The sequence below is a fragment of the Lobosporangium transversale genome (assembly GCF_002105155.1).
Source record: "Lobosporangium transversale strain NRRL 3116 chromosome Unknown BCR41scaffold_2, whole genome shotgun sequence".
NCBI classification, from domain to species: domain Eukaryota; kingdom Fungi; phylum Mortierellomycota; class Mortierellomycetes; order Mortierellales; family Mortierellaceae; genus Lobosporangium; species Lobosporangium transversale.
Window position 1 is genome coordinate 1451068 of NW_019028980.1, and position 17992 is coordinate 1469059.

General features: G+C 39.7%; 7 protein-coding genes across 7 annotated transcripts; 1 reads left to right on the plus strand and 6 right to left on the minus strand.

Annotated features, from left to right (window-relative positions):
* Window positions 1-6: 6 nt before the first annotated feature.
* BCR41DRAFT_317058 (mitochondrial carrier domain-containing protein) lies at window positions 7-2351 on the minus strand. Its single transcript, XM_022021264.1, has 5 exons — window positions 2086-2351; window positions 1153-1947; window positions 861-1055; window positions 640-761; window positions 7-487 (listed from the first exon to the last, which is right to left on the minus strand). The coding sequence occupies exons 1-5, from the start codon at window positions 2303-2305 to the stop codon at window positions 80-82; spliced, it is 1740 nt and encodes a 579-aa protein (XP_021886159.1). The 5' UTR covers window positions 2306-2351; the 3' UTR covers window positions 7-79.
* A 2148-nt stretch (window positions 2352-4499) lies between these two features.
* On the minus strand, window positions 4500-6123 carry BCR41DRAFT_376440 (ribosomal protein L23/L15e core domain-containing protein; the record flags this gene model as incomplete). The annotated part of the gene is made up of 4 exons (XM_022027048.1): window positions 4500-4613; window positions 5149-5358; window positions 5614-5682; window positions 6121-6123. 4 exons carry the CDS (start codon window positions 6121-6123, stop codon window positions 4500-4502), a joined length of 396 nt encoding a protein of 131 aa, XP_021886160.1.
* Window positions 6124-6392: 269 nt separating this feature from the next.
* On the minus strand, window positions 6393-7210 carry BCR41DRAFT_345393 (hypothetical protein). Its single transcript, XM_022022702.1, has 4 exons — window positions 6965-7210; window positions 6786-6864; window positions 6593-6674; window positions 6393-6483 (listed from the first exon to the last, which is right to left on the minus strand). The coding sequence occupies exons 1-4, from the start codon at window positions 7119-7121 to the stop codon at window positions 6415-6417; spliced, it is 387 nt and encodes a 128-aa protein (XP_021886161.1). The 5' UTR covers window positions 7122-7210; the 3' UTR covers window positions 6393-6414.
* A 1355-nt stretch (window positions 7211-8565) lies between these two features.
* BCR41DRAFT_317065 (endoplasmic reticulum vesicle transporter-domain-containing protein) lies at window positions 8566-10431 on the plus strand (the record flags this gene model as incomplete). The annotated part of the gene is made up of 7 exons (XM_022021265.1): window positions 8566-8832; window positions 8972-9045; window positions 9195-9315; window positions 9483-9608; window positions 9736-9834; window positions 9963-10013; window positions 10145-10431. Exons 1-7 carry the CDS (start codon window positions 8601-8603, stop codon window positions 10429-10431), a joined length of 990 nt encoding a protein of 329 aa, XP_021886162.1. The 5' UTR covers window positions 8566-8600.
* A 720-nt stretch (window positions 10432-11151) lies between these two features.
* Window positions 11152-13002, minus strand: BCR41DRAFT_345399 (hypothetical protein). Its single transcript, XM_022022703.1, has 6 exons — window positions 12902-13002; window positions 12708-12777; window positions 12548-12599; window positions 12357-12397; window positions 11585-11964; window positions 11152-11473 (listed from the first exon to the last, which is right to left on the minus strand). The coding sequence occupies exons 1-6, from the start codon at window positions 12923-12925 to the stop codon at window positions 11264-11266; spliced, it is 777 nt and encodes a 258-aa protein (XP_021886163.1). The 5' UTR covers window positions 12926-13002; the 3' UTR covers window positions 11152-11263.
* A 1086-nt stretch (window positions 13003-14088) lies between these two features.
* BCR41DRAFT_345401 (hypothetical protein) lies at window positions 14089-14624 on the minus strand. The gene has a single exon (XM_022022704.1). It carries the CDS (start codon window positions 14552-14554, stop codon window positions 14339-14341), a length of 216 nt encoding a protein of 71 aa, XP_021886164.1. The 5' UTR covers window positions 14555-14624; the 3' UTR covers window positions 14089-14338.
* A 1-nt stretch (window position 14625) lies between these two features.
* BCR41DRAFT_345402 (ethanolaminephosphotransferase 1) lies at window positions 14626-17365 on the minus strand. The gene is made up of 5 exons (XM_022022705.1): window positions 16868-17365; window positions 16146-16256; window positions 15364-15828; window positions 14808-15265; window positions 14626-14702 (listed from the first exon to the last, which is right to left on the minus strand). Exons 1-5 carry the CDS (start codon window positions 17032-17034, stop codon window positions 14641-14643), a joined length of 1263 nt encoding a protein of 420 aa, XP_021886165.1. The 5' UTR covers window positions 17035-17365; the 3' UTR covers window positions 14626-14640.
* Window positions 17366-17992: the final 627 nt, after the last annotated feature.

The following is a 17992-nucleotide window of genomic DNA, read 5'->3' on the forward strand; positions in this document are numbered from 1 at the left end:
ATTGGTGGCTCAATAAGTAAAAGCATGAACAAAGCAATCATATTTTTTCTTTATAAAGATGCTACTCTAATTAATAATATCAAGCAGAGGAAGTGGCTCGTGCTCGTGTTCCTGAAAGGCCTAATGAGATAGGATGTGAAAGACCCTCGCGCATTAAGACTAGTCGGTCATCGGATCCACTAGCTGCACCTGTACTAGAAGATCCTGTTATCAATGATGGTGGTGATGATGATGATGAAGAAGCACCAAGGCCCCACCAGTGTTCCGACAGTGCTTTCTTTCCAATTTCGTAACTTGAGATCATAATAGCACAACTCGGTGCAACCTTGGCAACTCTGGCGGTTAGACCTCTCCATAGACCATTAAATCCTTCCTCTCGAAGGATGGCCTTCATGAGCGAGAGTGTCTTTGTGTGCACAGGTTGAGAAATATCGACTTGGCGACGGGTTTTAGCCACATCAAATGGGGTCGTGAGCGTAGCTGCAACCTGTTTTAATAAGGAAAGGGGAAAAAAAAAAAAAAAAAAAAAAAAAGTCAGATCATTATGTATTGGCTGAGATAGGGCATTAACATTGATTGTTCGCTATTGATCATTGTTATTGTTATTGTTATTGTTGCTGTTGCTGTTGTTGTTTTTACCATGCCAGAGATTGCACCACTGGTAAAAGCAACTTCAAACTCGTTAAGAGCTGGCTGTGGATGAGTACTATCCCAGGCTACGATTCGCTTCTTGATATTTTCATAACCCATCCAGTAGATTGCTATTCATAAAGATAAATAAAAATATTAAATTCGTGCCCTTTTTTTTTTTTTTTGCATTATATAGACATGATGAGAGACAAATAAGTACCACTACTTACCACTAAAGGGTACATCACGCCAAAGAGTCGGAGCCAATCCTCGCCACAGAGAAAATACACCTTCAGCTCGGACCATCGACACAATGCTTTGTGAGACTCCTCGGAATAATCCTGAATTGCCTTTATTGTTTGTATGAACACTTTGCATCCGAGTCCTGAATAACTCCAAAGGAGAGATTACTGTCGCTGCCACGGCTGTTAAAAAAAAAAAAAAAAAAGAGTTGTTAAAAAAAGAAACTCGAGATGATAACGAACAAAACAATATTATAACAAAACTCAACGTCCTACTTACTTCGTGCAAATCCTCCTGCGACTAAAGGAGCTAATGTAGTCCGGTATTCATAAATGAATGAACCTCCTAGGAAGAGATCATCCCTTTCCACCTTCATTGCCCTTTCTGATAGTACATCTTTCAGATAATCATAGCCCACGAAATAGATCACAGTCGCTGGAATGGACATGATCAATGTGGGTGAAAGCCCCCTCCATAAGGACGATGCACCTTCATGCCGAACAATCTTCTTGACACCATCCCAGGTTCCATGAAAGTATCGCTCTTGAGCAGCCTTTGTGGCATGGTTATTCTCTATACAATTAGCAGCAAGCTGTTCCAATCGCTGTTGCTGTTGTTTCGTCGCTTTCATTCCCACGACCGTGCCCGCTTGATGCTGCTGTTGAATACTCGGCCCGCAACCGGCGGTTGTGCCCCGAGTACGGCTGTGATTATGGGTATGTGGATGATATGAAGATGAAGACCTTGCTGTTGCCGATGATGATGTTGATGATGAAAGTGAAGAGTCAGTTGGTTGCTGTTGTGAAGAAGATCGAATAGCGTTGGCAATCCCTCCTGCTGCAAGCACATTGGCGATATTTTGTCTAATTCCTGCAGTCGCAGAGGCTGCGACCGATCGAACAGTTGTTGATGATGATTGAGGTGATTCCGGTGCAAAAAAGACTTCTCGACAACATGTACAGAGCTTTTCATATGCAGACGCGTTACTTGAAAAGGTAAATGGCACTGCACATGTGGGCGTAGCCACAACTGTTTGAGATTGAAGCCTTGTTTTGACAACATCCAATGGTGTAACTGATCGCCACAATACGCAAGAGCACAAAATAAGGAAAATATAGTTAAGAGATGACCCTGTGAAAGAAAGAGAAACATGCCTAAAAAGATATAGGAAAAAAAAAAAAAAAAAAAAAAAAAAAGTTACTTTGTACATACCGAGAAGTGAAGTCAGTAGGGATCCAGCACAGGCTGAGATCATGCGCTGTACTGGAGAGGGTTGAATCAAACTGGAGTCTTCATTTTCAATATCTGTGCTGGTACTGGTGAGTGGAGCTGTGATAGTTGGAGTGGATGAAGAAGATTCTATTGAGCGCATTGACGTGATCGGTGATGCAACGGTATCAAGAGAACGCTGTTGGCTGAGTGAATCGGCCATGCTGACAAAGACAAGTGGTTTTTTTTTTTTTTTTTTTTTTTTTTTTTGTAGAGATAAAGTTGACCGAAAGGCGATATTGATTTGTCAATGAGTTTATTGGCTGTTGGTGACCGAATATGAATGACGATATTTTACGAGAAATCGCTGAATGACAGCAGATCAAAACGAAAGAAAAAAAGCGGTGTCGCAGTTCGCTTTTTGTGGAGACGCTTGTTATCCTCAAAGAAGCTTCCAGGTAATTTTTAAAAAAGTGTGGTGCCTCTGTCTTTTTTTTTTATTGCTGACGGGAATTAGAGTTTCTACAATGACGAAAAAAACGTTAGGGCTAAAGTGAGTCAGAAAGAAGAAGGATAGGGTGGGATATTGAGATACGAGAGTAATGTTTTGCTGCAGGGTCGTTGACCAAGTGAACAAGAGGTTAAAGATAATTGGCGAGAAATAAAATGTGTGCGTAAGCCGAGGTTGAACAGGTGATGCTACCTTGATTATTTGAAAGAAGAATTGGTAACCAGAAGGAAAGGGAGCTGCGCAGGTCCTGGGTAGAGAAAATATGGAACAAGGGGCAATAAAATGACGAGGCAAGATAGGTCGTGGATGAGAAGGAGAAAGAGTGAGCAACAGAAGGGAGGTGATTGCGAGAAGTATATACAATATGCAATTACAAGAGATTCAAGAGAATGAGGAGTGAATTGCACAAAATGAGTAATGTCAAGAAGGAAAAAAAAAAAAAAAAAAAAAACAAACAAAACGTCTTTTGCTTTTGTAGATAAACAAGATCGTCTGAGTTTCATGCATTAGCTTGCCCAACAAACTCACCCTCATTTGAGCAGTTCGGCGGCAAAATCTGCCATCCAGGAAAACGCCATGAAAGGAAAATTTTATGAGGACCTAAAGCCACAACGTGGAGATGGTGAGCTTTTTAATCGGAACAGCTTCCGTCATGGATCCCGTATTTCTCCATCCATAGTTGAGAAGTTGAGCAAATACTTTATTTCTTTCCCTTGTTACATATTTTATTTTTTATTTTTAAAAAAAAAAAAATAAACTCTCCGGACTGGATCTGGAACAGCTCGTTTCATTGATGATTTCGTCTTGGTAGCTCCCGAACCCAGGAACAAGTCTCATCTAAGCAAACTATGACTTGGTTTTGAACCCGTCCGACCAATTGATCGCCTTCCAGTCGTTCTACAATACGCTCTTGGTCTGAGCAGATGGGGCAGAGACGCTTTCTTTTGTGGTCCTTGTAGAGAAACGGTCTTTTGATAGTCTTCTTTTGCCTTCGCGTCAGTCCTCGTAAGGCATCTCCTGATGGTGGAAGTTGATACAGGACTTGGAAGTAACCTGTTTGCTTCCTTTTGAGCATCAGTAGAAGACTTAAAACGACCACGCTTGAATCCTAATCTAAGATACAGAGCTGTTTCATCTGTAACCTTCCTTGGACGACCCCCCGATTTCTTCGCAATAGTCTCCATGGCATTTCGACAGATATTGGCTACAGAAGAGTGAGAGATTCCGAGTCTTTCTCCAACCTGTCGTGTAGAAAGACCCTCCTTGAGGAGAGCAGTAGCTTCTCTGACCTTGGATTGAGCAATTGGCCTCATATGTACTTGGGCGAGTGAGTATTTGTGAGATAAGTATACCAAAATAGTAGCATAGGAGCTGTGTTTTATTATAAAAAAAAAAAAAAAAAAAAAAAAGGTGTTGAGGAAAATTCCAGCACCTTCTAGGAGGTATTTTAATAATTTTCAGAACTAATTAAGATTGAACGATCATCATGTTGGGACCAAGGGTGACGACATCGATCCGATGGTGCAAGTATGCTTTGTCTGCTCGTTATGAGTAAGCAACATGGAAATGAATAAAATATTTTGCCACTTCTTGATATGCCGTTACGCGTCCAACACGCGCAGATTCAATTTTTTTAACGCTGTGCTGTGCCCTTGCACCCCCTCCTCTTCACAAACCCATTGACAATTGGCAATAAAATGGGAGGCCATGAATGTTGTCTTAACATGTACACTTGGACGTTCATAGAAATAGAGTAACATTTACGTAATGCAATCATTAAACTATTCATACAGTATGGTCATTGGCCAAAATGTTCCCTCTTTTATTGTTTTCAATGAGTAGAGCGTCAATAATATTCTCTTCAAGATGAACGTGTATACTAAGGGATCTATAGATATACGACGCTTTACTTCTTGGCAACAGCGGCCTTGGCCTTCTTGGTGCCGCGGAGCTTCTTGCTGCGGTTCTTGCGTTCCTTGCGCTGCTTGCGGGAAGGCTTCTTGATTTCCAAGAGACCGTGCTATATATCAAAAACGAAAAAAAGTAGAGAAAATGTTTCAATTTAGAAAACAGCATTGGTTGTACATAGTCATGGGAAGAAAAAGAAGGGTTAAAAGATAGTGCTTATGGACACTTGAGTGAGTTAAAATATTCTGCACTGGGACGAATGTTGATAATAACTCGATGATTGCAAAAGCAAAAAATAAATAAAGATGGCGCAGTCGAACAAAAAAGTCCCAAATATATCTACACGCTTAACATTCACAAGTTCGATTGATAAAACACAAGCGCCTCTTCTTTAGTGACAGTGGTTGAGTGGCATCATTTCTTTTCTTTTCCAGGGGTACTATATAGTTTGTGCTGGTTATCGGTCCAGTCTCAAGATACATATAATTCTGATTGGCAAGTTGTAGCTCCAATGTGGTCCAGTGCTCCAGTGGTTGTTTAACAAATTTCTTGCTTTATAAGCAAAAAAAAAAAAAAAAAAAAAAACAAACAAGAGACGAGAGACGAGAAAAAAGAATAGAAAAGAAAATGCAAGGGAAAATACATACGCGAACAAGGCGATACTTAGGCTCGAACTTCTTGGCAGACTCCAAGTTGTCATAGATCAAAGCAAAGCCAGTGGATCTTCCGCCTCCGAACTGGGTACGGAAACCGAAGCAGAAGACAACCTCCTTATCGACCTTGTACATCTTGGCAAGCTTCTCACGGACTTCATCCTTGGAGAGGTTGGCGCGAGCAGGGTGGATGATATCCACGACCTAAAAAAAAACATTTACAATTGACATAATTGTTGTTGATATTAGTTGTTTTTTGACGAAACAATAAAAAAAGTCCACCGCTACTTTCAAACTTGATCTCGATAAATGAACAACAATCGATGAGGTGTTCCTTTTTTTTTTTTTTTTTTGTTTTTATAAATTAGAAAGGTATTCCATCATTCTTCCCGAGTCTCCCGTTTTCAGCTTTGTAATTCATCGCTCCGAGTGCGAGTCCTGACTGGTTCTTATTCTTACCATTTGCTTTCTAGCCAAGAGGCGGTTGGTCAAGAACTTGCGAGTTCTGATGGTAGCAGTGGAATCAGCCTACATGAATACAATTAGTCGAAAAGAGTAGAGGAAAAGCACGACAGAGGTCAGTCTTTGCTTGCCAAAGGGAAAAAATATATATAACAATACTGATGTTGATGCATCCGGACCAGTGACATGTCGGTTAATCGATATGATGGTTATGCTGGAAACACATGTTGGATATTGAATGTTGTCTTCTCTGTTTCTGTTCTTGGCATTATGTCTTTTGAAGAAATAAAAAAAAAAAACCCTTAGTGTAGGACGATTTTCACTCCCATCACCATGACCACAGCGTATGTCCTATGATGAAGAAGTCTTCAAGAAAAACTCTCAGATTTCAAGTCGATAGATCCAGTCTTTAAAAAAAATGATGATATGAATAACAATAGTCGTTGTTTGGCGTTGGTAACTGATTGATATCCTGTTGGATGGATGCTAATGAATAGTGTGTGCCATGGTCCGGATGCGGATGGATGTTTATTGTGACTGCCTTCGCTGAAGGACTTGCCATGGTTTTTGATCAAAAGAGGGAGTTCAAATCAAATGCACTGAGCCTGATCATATCTCTTGCAGACAGCCCTTGTAAATGAAAATTAACTATTAGAAGCGAGACATCTCCTTCCATTAAAATGTTCCTTAAGGGTTATGTTTCTATTCATGTTACACCACATTCACAACACCTTAATGCACGATCCCGTTCGTTTTAATGTTATTTATTTCTTTTCATCATGTTGCTCTTTTTTTTTTTTATGAGCGCTGCAAAAATCTGTCGAGCTTATTGACATCTTCGCAGTCGTTCTCAACCAGCTGTGATTTCTATTAGTAAAAGAAAAGGAAGGCATATCGATAAATACTAGGTTAAAAGGTATACAACTCTTGACCGGAGTGTTTGAAAAACAATTTCCTGCGAATCCAATGCACTTACCGTGTTCCAGTGAACAAGAGTGGGGACAGCACTGATCTTGATGACCTTGTCATGGCGGTAAGGATGGCTCATATCCTTCCATCTACGTTGATCAGAACATAAAAGAGGTTGTTTTTTTATCGTGAATATAAATTAAAGTGGATCAATAAAATTCACACACTTCTTCATTTCTCTACTAAAACCGCGACTTTACGTTGGGCGATCGCCAACAGGTGCATCAATAAGGACTACATTATCAAGCTTGGAGAAACGCCCCGCAACAACAGGACCAGCTAGTTTGATGGGAATGGAATGAAAAAGAAGTGAGAGACCAAAAAAAAAAAAAAAAAAACATGTAGCCTGTTCCCAAGGGAAAATAAACAATGTCGTTACCCTTGACACAGTCAGGACACCATGACTTTCCAGTGTCGGGATCGACAGAAGCGTAGTAGTAGATATAAATATCCTTATCCTTGTTCTCTTCAACAGCCTTGGTGATGACTTCATGAAGGCTATCGATAGTAGGGACTTTGACAATAGTGGCGGGCATAGTTATATTGGTTGTTGTATTTTTGAATGAAGTGGAATGAATGAATGAAGTGATCGGGAAAGGTCGAATGGCGGAGAAGAAACGAATGAGTGGCATCTATTTAAAAAAAAAAAAAAAAAACGTTGTGGGCGATCCTGTCTTTGAAAGGAAGTCGCACGTCATTTTGGTACTCTTGGGAAAAAAACTGAGCAAACAGCAGCTTCCGATTTGTCATTGATCTGTGTTGCACCATTTAAATCATGATGTGTGTGGGCTTGAGCCTTTCAGACAAGCCATCAACATTGAGAGACCTTGCCATATGTTTGTATGGTTTTATCTCACGCTTTTGTGGCGTCTTGCTTTCAGAGGCAACATTGGACATCTAGGATCCGAGTGGGTCTACTGCTTCTCTTAATGTCAAAATTCTTACTCTGTGAAACCATGGGGTTCATGGACAGAGATGAATTCTTTTTTCCAAAAAAAAAAACGTTACTTGCAGAAAGAATGAATGGTTTTGTCGGGAGATTGAAGGGACGAAGTTCGTTTATCAAAGGAGACAGAGGGAGGCATAAGAATGTCGGCTGGATAAAAAGAGGATAAAGATGTAGACTTGCCTGTGAAAATGAGCTTTTTTTAAAATGTAGAAGATTATAGAATGATATGCTTCTAATCCTTAATGCTTTTTTGCTAGTAGAACTCGGAGAGGTTTCGAGTAGGGTAACTTACACCATATACTTTATTGAACAAGTGATCTCTTTACATTCAAGGCATCGATATATTTATATATGAGAAGATACGAACCAAGCTGCCCGTCAATAGCATTATTGCCCCCCTGACATGCGTGTGCGTTGTCAAAGAGATCTTTCACTCTTCCAACCCATCCATGATAGCCTAGTGGTCATTGAGCCCTTGAAAGCGCGTATTCATTCTTAGTGAATCAAGTCTTTAAGCAGCCGTAGTGGGCCAAACAGTTTGGTCGATGACGATAGACTCAATATCAAAAAGTGTAGTCGTGTTATGGACTCGACTCCTAGCTCTGGAAGATATCCTTCTATTCTTCATATACGTCAAGAAAACAAATGCAACTTGTCTAATACCAACATGAGGCGCTTTAGTATACTGAAATTAAAGGCAAACAGGTGGCAATTTCAAGACATGGCAAATGTTTGAAATGTGGAGGAGCTGTTCATACCATGATATTTCGATATATTTCGATGTTAGATGAATAATATATTAATTTCTGCTGCATTTTGTGACTACGACAGAAAACTTTAAACCTTCAAACAACTAATAATTTTCTGTTATGCATCTTTGTTTCATCATCCTCGCATTCACGAAACTAAAGCATCTCGGGACAGTGTGAACGCGAAAGGGCATCTGCAGAGTATTCACTGAATCAGTCATCTAGTGCACTTCTGTCAACGATAGCGTCAGCGGCGTCGACGGCGACAAGACGACAACAAACAAATAATAAAGATAAAAAAAAAAAAAAAAAAGAGAATGCAGTTCAAGGAATTCGATGCGTTCCCAAAGGTCGAATCTGGTTTCGTAAAGCGGACAGGATCAGGAGGCATTCTCACCCTTATCATTTCAGCTGTTCTATGTATCCTCGTTTTTGGTGAGATCGCGGACTATATGAAGCTCCGCAACGAATATAATTTTATAGTCGACCCGCTTATCAACCACGAACTCCAGATTAACGTCGATATCACCGTTGCAATGCCATGCGATGGTAAGACACTACGGAGAATAGAAAGCAAAAAGAACAATTGCCATGTATATGTAAAGCCTCTTCATGGAAATCAATTGGGCTATATTGGCACTCTGTCTCTCATACATGCGTTTATTTACGTACACTTGATTTGAATTAGCTCTGACAGTCGATCTTCGAGATATTGCGAACGTTCAGCTCAGTCTTTCTGATAAGCTCCATAAAATCCCAACGGTACGTTTTTTTTTTTTTTGTTTTTTTTTTTTACTCCTGTTCCATATCAGTTAACGAAATATTGTCTTTTTAAGCATCAAAGCGTATAGAGTGGACTCAAAAGGAATTGAACCTATTATTTTACTTCTATTATTATGATTTACTTATAGCACTTCACATTGAGCTCCGGGGTGAGCCGTACAGACAAGATGCGTGACCAGCCATTGAACGTCAAACAACTAGTTAGGGCTGCTAGCAGGAATGCGGCTTTGGCGCAGGCGTCCAAGCAAAGTAAGTAAAGGCTGTTCTCTTTTTCTCACTCTATCCTTTTGTTATATCGATTTTATTTATATCACACTCATGAAAATCATATCGTATTAATTGATCTCTCTATTTATTTATATATATATATATATATATTTTTTTAAAAAAAAAAAAAAAAAAAAAAAAAAAAAAAGAGGGCAACGAGGACTTTAAGGCTTGTAGGATCTTCGGAAGCTTTGAATCCAACAAACTGAGCAGTAACCTGCACATTATGGCTGCTGGACATGGATACTTTGGCACTCCCCATACTGATCATAATGGTACTTTTCTTGAGTAATTATGAGAAATAACAGATTCACATTCTCTTCAAGGATGTACCCATTAACGATGTTATTCTTTTATTATCATTATTATTGTCTCGTATTTACCTGGTTTATAACTATTCAGTGATGAATATGACGCACAAGATCGATGAATTTTCGTTTGGAGAGTTGTATCCAACAATCGTCAATCCATTGGATGATAGTTTTGAGATTTCAGAAACGGGTATGATCAGTTGCTTATTATTATTATTTTCCTTCTCCAAATGCTTTCATATGTGTTGATATTTATATAGCATGGCTAATATATATGCTACTATCCCTCACACATTGCTTTTACTCTAATCTGTATAGCATTTGAGGCATTTCAGTACTTCATAGTTGTTGTTCCAACGATTTACGTCGGTAAGTTAAAAAAGCTTTTTTTTTTTTTTTTTTTTTTCTTTGTTCGAGTAATTGAAGGTACACTTTTTCTCATCTTATATCTTTTTTCTCTCTCTTTTTTTTTTTTTTTATTTGTTTATCCATGGTAAAAGATCGTTATAAAAATCGTCTCATGACAAATCAATACTCTGTCAGCGAATATCGTCGTGCCTATGATGAGCATCAAGGGTTCCCTGGTCTGTTCTTCAAGTATGACTTTGAGCCACTGACTGTCATGATCACAGAAGAATCATCCATGTCTTTTGGACATTTGCTCGTTCGACTGGCAGGATTGGTTGGGGGCTATTATGTCACTGCGGGTATGGCCCATAAGGTCCTAAGTGCTATTTATTACTGGTTCCGTCCTGAGCAGGCTCCCTTGAGGAAGCATAATGTCTAGTTTTTTTTTTTTTTTTTCTATTTTTTAGATCTAGATACCCTTTTTTCTTTTTTCAAAAAAAAAAAAAAAAAAAAAAAAAGCTCTGTGAAAGAGAAGGAGGCCATATGTGTTCAATTGATAAAAACTAGCCTAGGGATGGGGAGACGATTGGCGGCGCAGTCTTGAAACGCGTTTGAAATGCCTTGCAGACACTTATTCTTGCCAATAGCATCGTTCACATTTGGAACGGTCCCTTAGTCCATAGATATAGACGTCAGTGCATCCACTTTGCAGAGAGCCAATTTCCTAGTATGAATTTTGTATACATATTATCAAAATCCACTACCAACAGCAACCATTTGGGCTCGTTAAAGCCGGGAGAGCGGCAAGAGGGTAACAAGAATAGCCATAAAAGCGGAAAGGTTTGTAATTGTTGCTGCTGTGCTGTTGATGGAGGTTCAACGTTTTTTTATACCAGGGTTCCAAGGGAAGTTGAAGTTTGCAAAGGTCTATCACATGAATGAGGTTAAGCACACGGACGATTCACCTTGGCCCTTGCAAGTAAAATGAATAACTGAAACAGGTTTCTTTTGTAAGATAAGACACGTACAGTCATTAAACATGAGTTTTTTTTTTTTTTTTTTTTTATTGTCCCGGATGTGTTATCTTACAATGAAAAATTGGAATTACAAAGATAAAAAAGAAAAAAGAAGGAAAAAAAAAGAAAAAGAAAAAGTACAAAGGGAGTGTAATTTTTTTTTTTCTTTTTCTCCTTTGATGAGCAGGTGTGCAAATGATGGTGCAATATGACTGAAAAGAGCCGTTGGTATGCCGGATTCTTCATCGTCTTCACTTAAGCAGTCTTCTCAGCGGGGACAGTGGCGTCTGCATGGGGAGCGGGGGTACTTTCGGAACCGGTGGTACCCTCAGTCTCGTGATGGGCACCGCCCTTAGTCTTCTTCTCGTCAGCAATGCGACGGGCTTCATAGTGAACTGCAGCGATTTGTTCCTTGACATGGGAAGCAATGCCTGTGACCTTTTGTCCAGGGGCAGTTTGAAGAGCCTATAAAATAAGAACCACGCGTTAGTAAGCTTATAAAAAAAAAATAAAAAAAAAAAAAAAAAAAAGACATGATAACTGCGACAAAAGAAGATGAATGAAATAGGACCGTACCTGGTTGCTGTAATCAATGCCCTGGCCAACGGCAGCGTTGACACGGTCCTGGACGTGGTACTTGTGGTCAATCTCGGCAGCCTTCTCCGTGACCTTGAACTTCTCGTCGAGGGTCTTGGCCTGAGCCTTGGCAGCCTCAACATAGGCCTGGATCTTGTTTGCAAATCCGTACTTGGCGTCAATTTCAAGACCCTTCTCGATGATCTGGTCCTGAAGATGATATCCAGCAGCGAGAATTTCAGCAAAGATGGTAGCCTTGGGCTTGTTCTCTTGGGGAATGTGCTCGCCTTCGGCAGTCTCTTCAAAGTAGGGCTTGACTGTGATTTGGCTGTCAACGATCATGGCATTGGTCAACATGCAAGCGGTCTTGGCAGCGGAATCTGTTATAGTAGACCATGAGGAATAAAGTGGAGCAATGAGAATATGTGAGTGTTTGTGGTTTTTTTTTTTTTTTTTTTTTTTTTTTTTTAAGTTGCATATGAAAGATGAAACACATTGCAAAAATAAAACCGAATAATGAAGTAAAATAAAAAAGCTTTGGGCCATATTAACACGCACGTCTGGCACGCAATGGAGTTACAAATTACAAATATTTTCTGCGTGATGAATGGATGATAAAACAAAAAGATAACATAGACATGGTGTATTGAACATGGGACTCAAAGATGTGAAAATTAAATCATTTGGATGACGCCAATAATAGTAAAAAAAAATACTTTGTCATCCCCAACATTCGCACATTGAAAGAAGTTCATATCATCCAATAACTTACCACGCTCAAAAAGAACAAGGGCAACCTGATGATCACCCTCCCTGTTTGAAGAAACGAACGACAGAAACATGCAAAGTCAGCTTCTTTTCCCTTTTTTTTCTCCATGATTTTTTTTTTTTTTTTTTTCTTGTATCGTTTTAACTTGAGAACGTATTTGCTTTGTAAACAGGAGTAAAGGTAAGCGTAATTACCTCTGGATCTCAAACTCGAGGATCTTGCCGCAGAACAAGAAGAAGTCCTTAACTGTTTGATTTTAGCGATGATAAGAAAAAAAACCTCGTCAGTAAAATAAAATTCATACTCCTGTCATTTGCCAAGCTTAATTCCTTTTTGGATTTATATTCCTCTTACCAGTCTTGCCCGAAGCGGAGGCACTGATATTGTCGACAAAGATCAGGTTGGGGGTAGGGGTTGAGGGGATCTATCGATGAATACATATTTAGTTATTGAGAGGATATTCGAAAATTGAGCGACGCGATTTCTCTTGCATAAAATACATGTAACCAAACATTCTTCACCATCAATTCAGAATATCCTTTCTTTACCTTAATGGTAGTCCAGTTAGTCATGTTGGATATTATGTGATGTGGATTGTATGGGTGATTTGAAGTAAAAGTATGTAGTTGTTTTTTTTTTTTTTTTTTTTTTTTTTAAAAGAAAAAAAAAATTGTGAATGAATGGAATGAAGTTTTATGAAATCAAACGATGTGATACGAGTATTTATACGACATGAATTTCATTGAAGGATGACTTTCTACGAAACGAACATTAAATGAAATCGAAATGATGTCACATGAAGAAATATTTCCATATGATTGTGCTCAATTTAGCACGGTCCAAAACGAAGTTTGCACGCATTTGCTCAACTCTCAGAAGAACCCAGAACAATCAATGGCTGCGGCTATAAAAAATAAAACCTCTCTTGTCTCTATTATTACCAATGACTGGAGTACTTGTAGATGAAGGTTTATCGTTTCTCCGCTCGGTTATCCTTTAGAGTCCTCTGGTTTGATTTGTATCTTGAACAGCAAAAAATAAAAAATCTGCATTTATGCTCATGCGCTGACTATGCGTCATATGCCAAGCCATTGTATCGTCATCATCTGTGAACAGCAAGTAGTGGATGTATCAAGAATAAACTAGTTCTCAGTGGTGCTTAAAAGGGGTTTGGACCGCCTACATGACATGACATTTTAACCAGAAATGTCACGATCGTTGTGAGACGTTTGGCTTTAGGCCTGTTTGTCCTTTCGCTTTTTTTTTTTTTTTTTTTTTTTTGACGTTGTTATGCCATGTGCGAATCAAATGGCTTTTTTTTACGTTGACATGCCTTTGCCATATGTCAACGAAGGGTGCGGGATATTCAAGAGCTAATGATGTACAGGGAACAAGCGCATGGGAAAGTGAGCGTCTGATGTCTGATACATTCGAAACATGTGCGGATGTATGGGATGGGGTACATTCCACCCTTCTTTAGAAAGTCGTCCACCCCATAATTCACATAGGCTTAATTTTTTATTTTTTATTTTTTTTTTTTGTAGTGCTCTCGTGTTTTATTTTGTTTTTAATTGCATTTCTCCATAGACTGCAGAGCACAGGCATTGTGGCTAGAGACTTGCATTTGCACGCGTTTCCTTTCAGTTCAGCGACTAGAATAAGATCCAGAGTAACATCAATGGAATCAAGATAATTGTCTTTCCAAAAACTGATCCAAATACTGTAGAATCATTCAAATGAGAATACATTCTAGCTTTATTGCATATTTGCAACGAGAGTTGTATAGATTGCGACAATGCAAGTATAAAAATGAACACTACAGAACAAGACATAGGACAGAAGGCATACAGTCATGCGGTACATTGGGAAGAGAGAATATATGTAAATGTATTGTGACAAGATAAATATTAAGGTAAGTTTAGAGCAAGATGAAAGCAAACAGGCTGAACGATTGAGCAAAAGAAAACTAAGCAGTAAAGCAAAAATCAAGAAAACAAGAAAGAAAAGAAAAAAAAAAGATAAAGAAAAAGAAAAAGTACAATGAAAGCTCGCAAGAGAAATAAAGGCGATATCAAGAAAATAATAGTAAAAGGAGGTATCTTGTCGATCATATGAATCGCCAACCAGGACGGAAAGAACGCCTTAGAGCCCCATGGACATGCATTGATCCTTGAACACGACACATTCTCATCCTTGGCCATTGCTGTATTGTCTCATGTTACTTGTAAATATCTCTGTCAACATGCATTTTTTTTTTTTTTTTTTTTTTTTCCTTCCTGGAGAACATTTAGTCCTGGTAATTGCGGTTTGAGCCTCCGATCAATCCCTCTTCCTCTTCAGATTGCTGCGCTACAAGGGCAAGCGCAAAAAAACACGCATGAGATATTTTAGATATCAAAGGAATATAGCCTTTTCTGTAGAGTGATTAACTAACTATGCATATGAAGCACGAACCTTTGATCCTAGGAATGGACAAGCACTTGATACCAAGATAGGTACAGAACCTATCAATGACGAGAAAAGCCCATTGGGCATAGGCGACAGCAACGAAGATGAAGTAGGCCCACAAATAGTAGTATTCGGTGTCGGCGCTGAAGATAGGGTCCCAGCCGAAAACAACAGGAGCGTTGGTAATGAAAGCGCCGACGACCAAGGGGATGAGCTGGACGGTGAAATATGGGAAGGGCATCTTGGTAACATGTGCCAAAATGATCTTGGTAGCCATACGTCCAAAGACAATACCGACAGTGACTGCAAAGAGAATAAAATGCTGTGCAGAGAAAATATACGAATAAGGTGACGACAACCAGGCATAGGCACTGACCAAGAACAGCGAAATGGGCAACAACTCAGAGTAGGCAGCAATCACAGACTTGTTCTGTTCCTTGCATGACTTGTAGACAGCAATCAGGCTAGACAAGATTCGAGTAAACGGGCATGTTAGCTGGTGTATAGTCAAAGTGCCAACGTGCTCCAGGACCCTTTTCTCAAGGGAATAATGTAGTCTTACCATGGAGGGATGTGACCAAAGACGAGCAACATCGTCATAGCAGTAACCATGAGATCCAAGACAATCCAATCCTTGGGAAAGATACCAAAGTTGGTACCGAAGATCTCAACGATCTCGCTTCTCCAGAACATGGGGCCTTTAAATCCAGAAATCAACATCACAATACAAGCAATGAGGAGACCCTCGGTTGGACCATTGACATATCCCAGGTACAAAACACCGGTGTGGTATTCTTCCCAGGTTGACAAGAAGAAGGGCAGAGTGGTGAGGAGCAAGAGGAATGCAGAGTACCAAGAGTGGCCCATGGACATGCAGGCAGCCTGGTTGACAGAGCCAATGCAGCAATTCAAGGCATCACATCCATGGTCAAAAAGCTCTCCTAGAGGCGAAGACGTTCCCGTGCGACGAGCTTGCTTTCCATCCACATTGTCAAAAGTCGAGTACAGCCACAGTCCAATGGCACAGCTAAAACAATGAATAATACAGTATACAAAATTCAATACTCCGCTAACATAATTATAACAACAGCCGTTCTATCTCTCGTTCTCAGACATCAGCCGCCAAGCATTTTTCATTCCATTTTCAATGCCAAGCAAAAGGCAGTAGGTGAGACATGAAGAAAATGCTTCGGTAAACTGTATTGCCAGCCATTTCTCTGCTGCTGCTTTTTTTTTTTTTTTTTTTTTTTTTTTTTCCCTTCTCTGGACAATACACATTGATTCCTTTATACGATTATGAGAAGAGAATGGCATGTTTTCTGTATCTGTCCTTATTCAGCTCACCTGAAGTAGACCCAGGTAGGCCCGGGGGTATACAGGTCAGGGATGTAGTAGATCACCGCCAACATGTTTGTAATCACGAATCCAAAGCCGATTAACGTAATCAAGTTAGGTCTATGATTAGGCAAGTGGTCAACATGAAAGAAGTCTGTGATTAGTCTCAACTTTTTTAACCTCAAAATGGACTTGGGAAACAGTAGGCTGTATGGAGAAATAATGCTCATATTTTTTTTTTTCTTGTGTTGTGTTCCTGCCAAAGCGAGCCGGGCAGTCCAAAATACAGGATAAAGTAGGCTGAATTGATTCCTTGTGTGTGACGATTGGTCTTTTTTTAATCCATCATCAATCTGTGCCCACACTCCTATTTTCCTTTGACATCAATGATATTCCATGTGCAAATGTTTACCACCTTGGTTAGGCGTATGTTGTTGATCTTTGACGGTGTAAGCAATAAGCAGAAAAAAAATGGCAGGTTGATCTGGTACCAAATTTCTCCATGGTCGTTCCTGCGAAAATGCCCAGATTAATCGAGGCTGTGCGAAACCAAAAGTGTAAAAGTGCCATGTTCGACATCATGGCCCATGTGCTCAGAAATAAAAAATAAAAAAATAAAAATTGAAACACATTTGGCATGAACTGGGCAGTCGACTAAACAGTCGAGATCTTGCACTTTGTCTCTCCTTCTCCCTCCCTCTCTTTCTCCTGAAGAGTTTTTGGGTACTTACGCCATCCACATTGGGAACAAGGTCACGGCCCAGTTCCAGTAATGGCTCAGAATGTACTTTGTTATGGGCGACTTGTCGATACAGCCATACTTGTACAAACGCAGGTTGGCAAGACCAGCTTCGCTCACATAGTCGGACTCATGTATGCGGTTTCCGAATCCCAACATTTTGTTGATGCTTCACTCTTTTTTTCTTTTCTTTTTTATGTTTACTTCTTTCTTTCTATTCAGTTGGCTGAGTAGAAAGGAAGGGAGGGGAGGAAAAAAAAAGGATGTCGAGGGGGGGAAGATGAGTGGAGAGGATGGAAAGTAGATGTGTGCTGATGAGGAAACTAGATGAAGAAAGAGCAACAAGGGGTGAAGAAAGAAAGAGAGAGAGACAAAAAAGAAAAAAAGTAAAAAAAGATCAGCTTAAGGAAATATATAAAAAAGAATGCGCTAGGCGGGTGCGGAGAGGGCGGCTGTACAATGGGAGTGGACAAAACAAATGCCCCAATTGACGAGCAACCCGACTTGTCTGATGGGGCCCTACTCTCTCTTTAAACAATGCCACGTTAGATCCTTAGTCAGATCTGAACCATCTTATTTTCACATTCACAGGCAAAAAGAAAACAAACAAGTTTATTTTTCTTGTCATGGACATGGATGAACACAAACACTCCACAAATGCACACGCGCATCAAGCATGCACAAGCCAAGCATCAAACACTCCAAGCAATCTCTGGCTTCTTCACAGCCTGGAGGAGGGATAAAATGTAATAAAAAAAGGACTGTCATTAAGAAGAAATAAAAAAGATTCTGTATCATTGGCCCATCCCCCCATCCCCATCTCCGCGGTCTTTCTGCTCTCCGCTCTCTCACATGGCGGCACACAAACTAACCTTTGGCACAAATATGTCTTTTTTACCCCAACAACTTTTTTTTTTTTTTTTTTCCATTTTTTTATATCAGATTCCACACATCAGATTCATATTGAAATGCACAGGCACCCTTTTTTCATTTGCCAGGTCGTTCTGTTCCACCATTCGACCTATTATAACGTTATCTCTTTGTCACTTGATCACCGGAAGTGATGTGGAATGATGTCGAAACGATTCGCTTTTTAAAGCATTGAGCAAGTTTGATC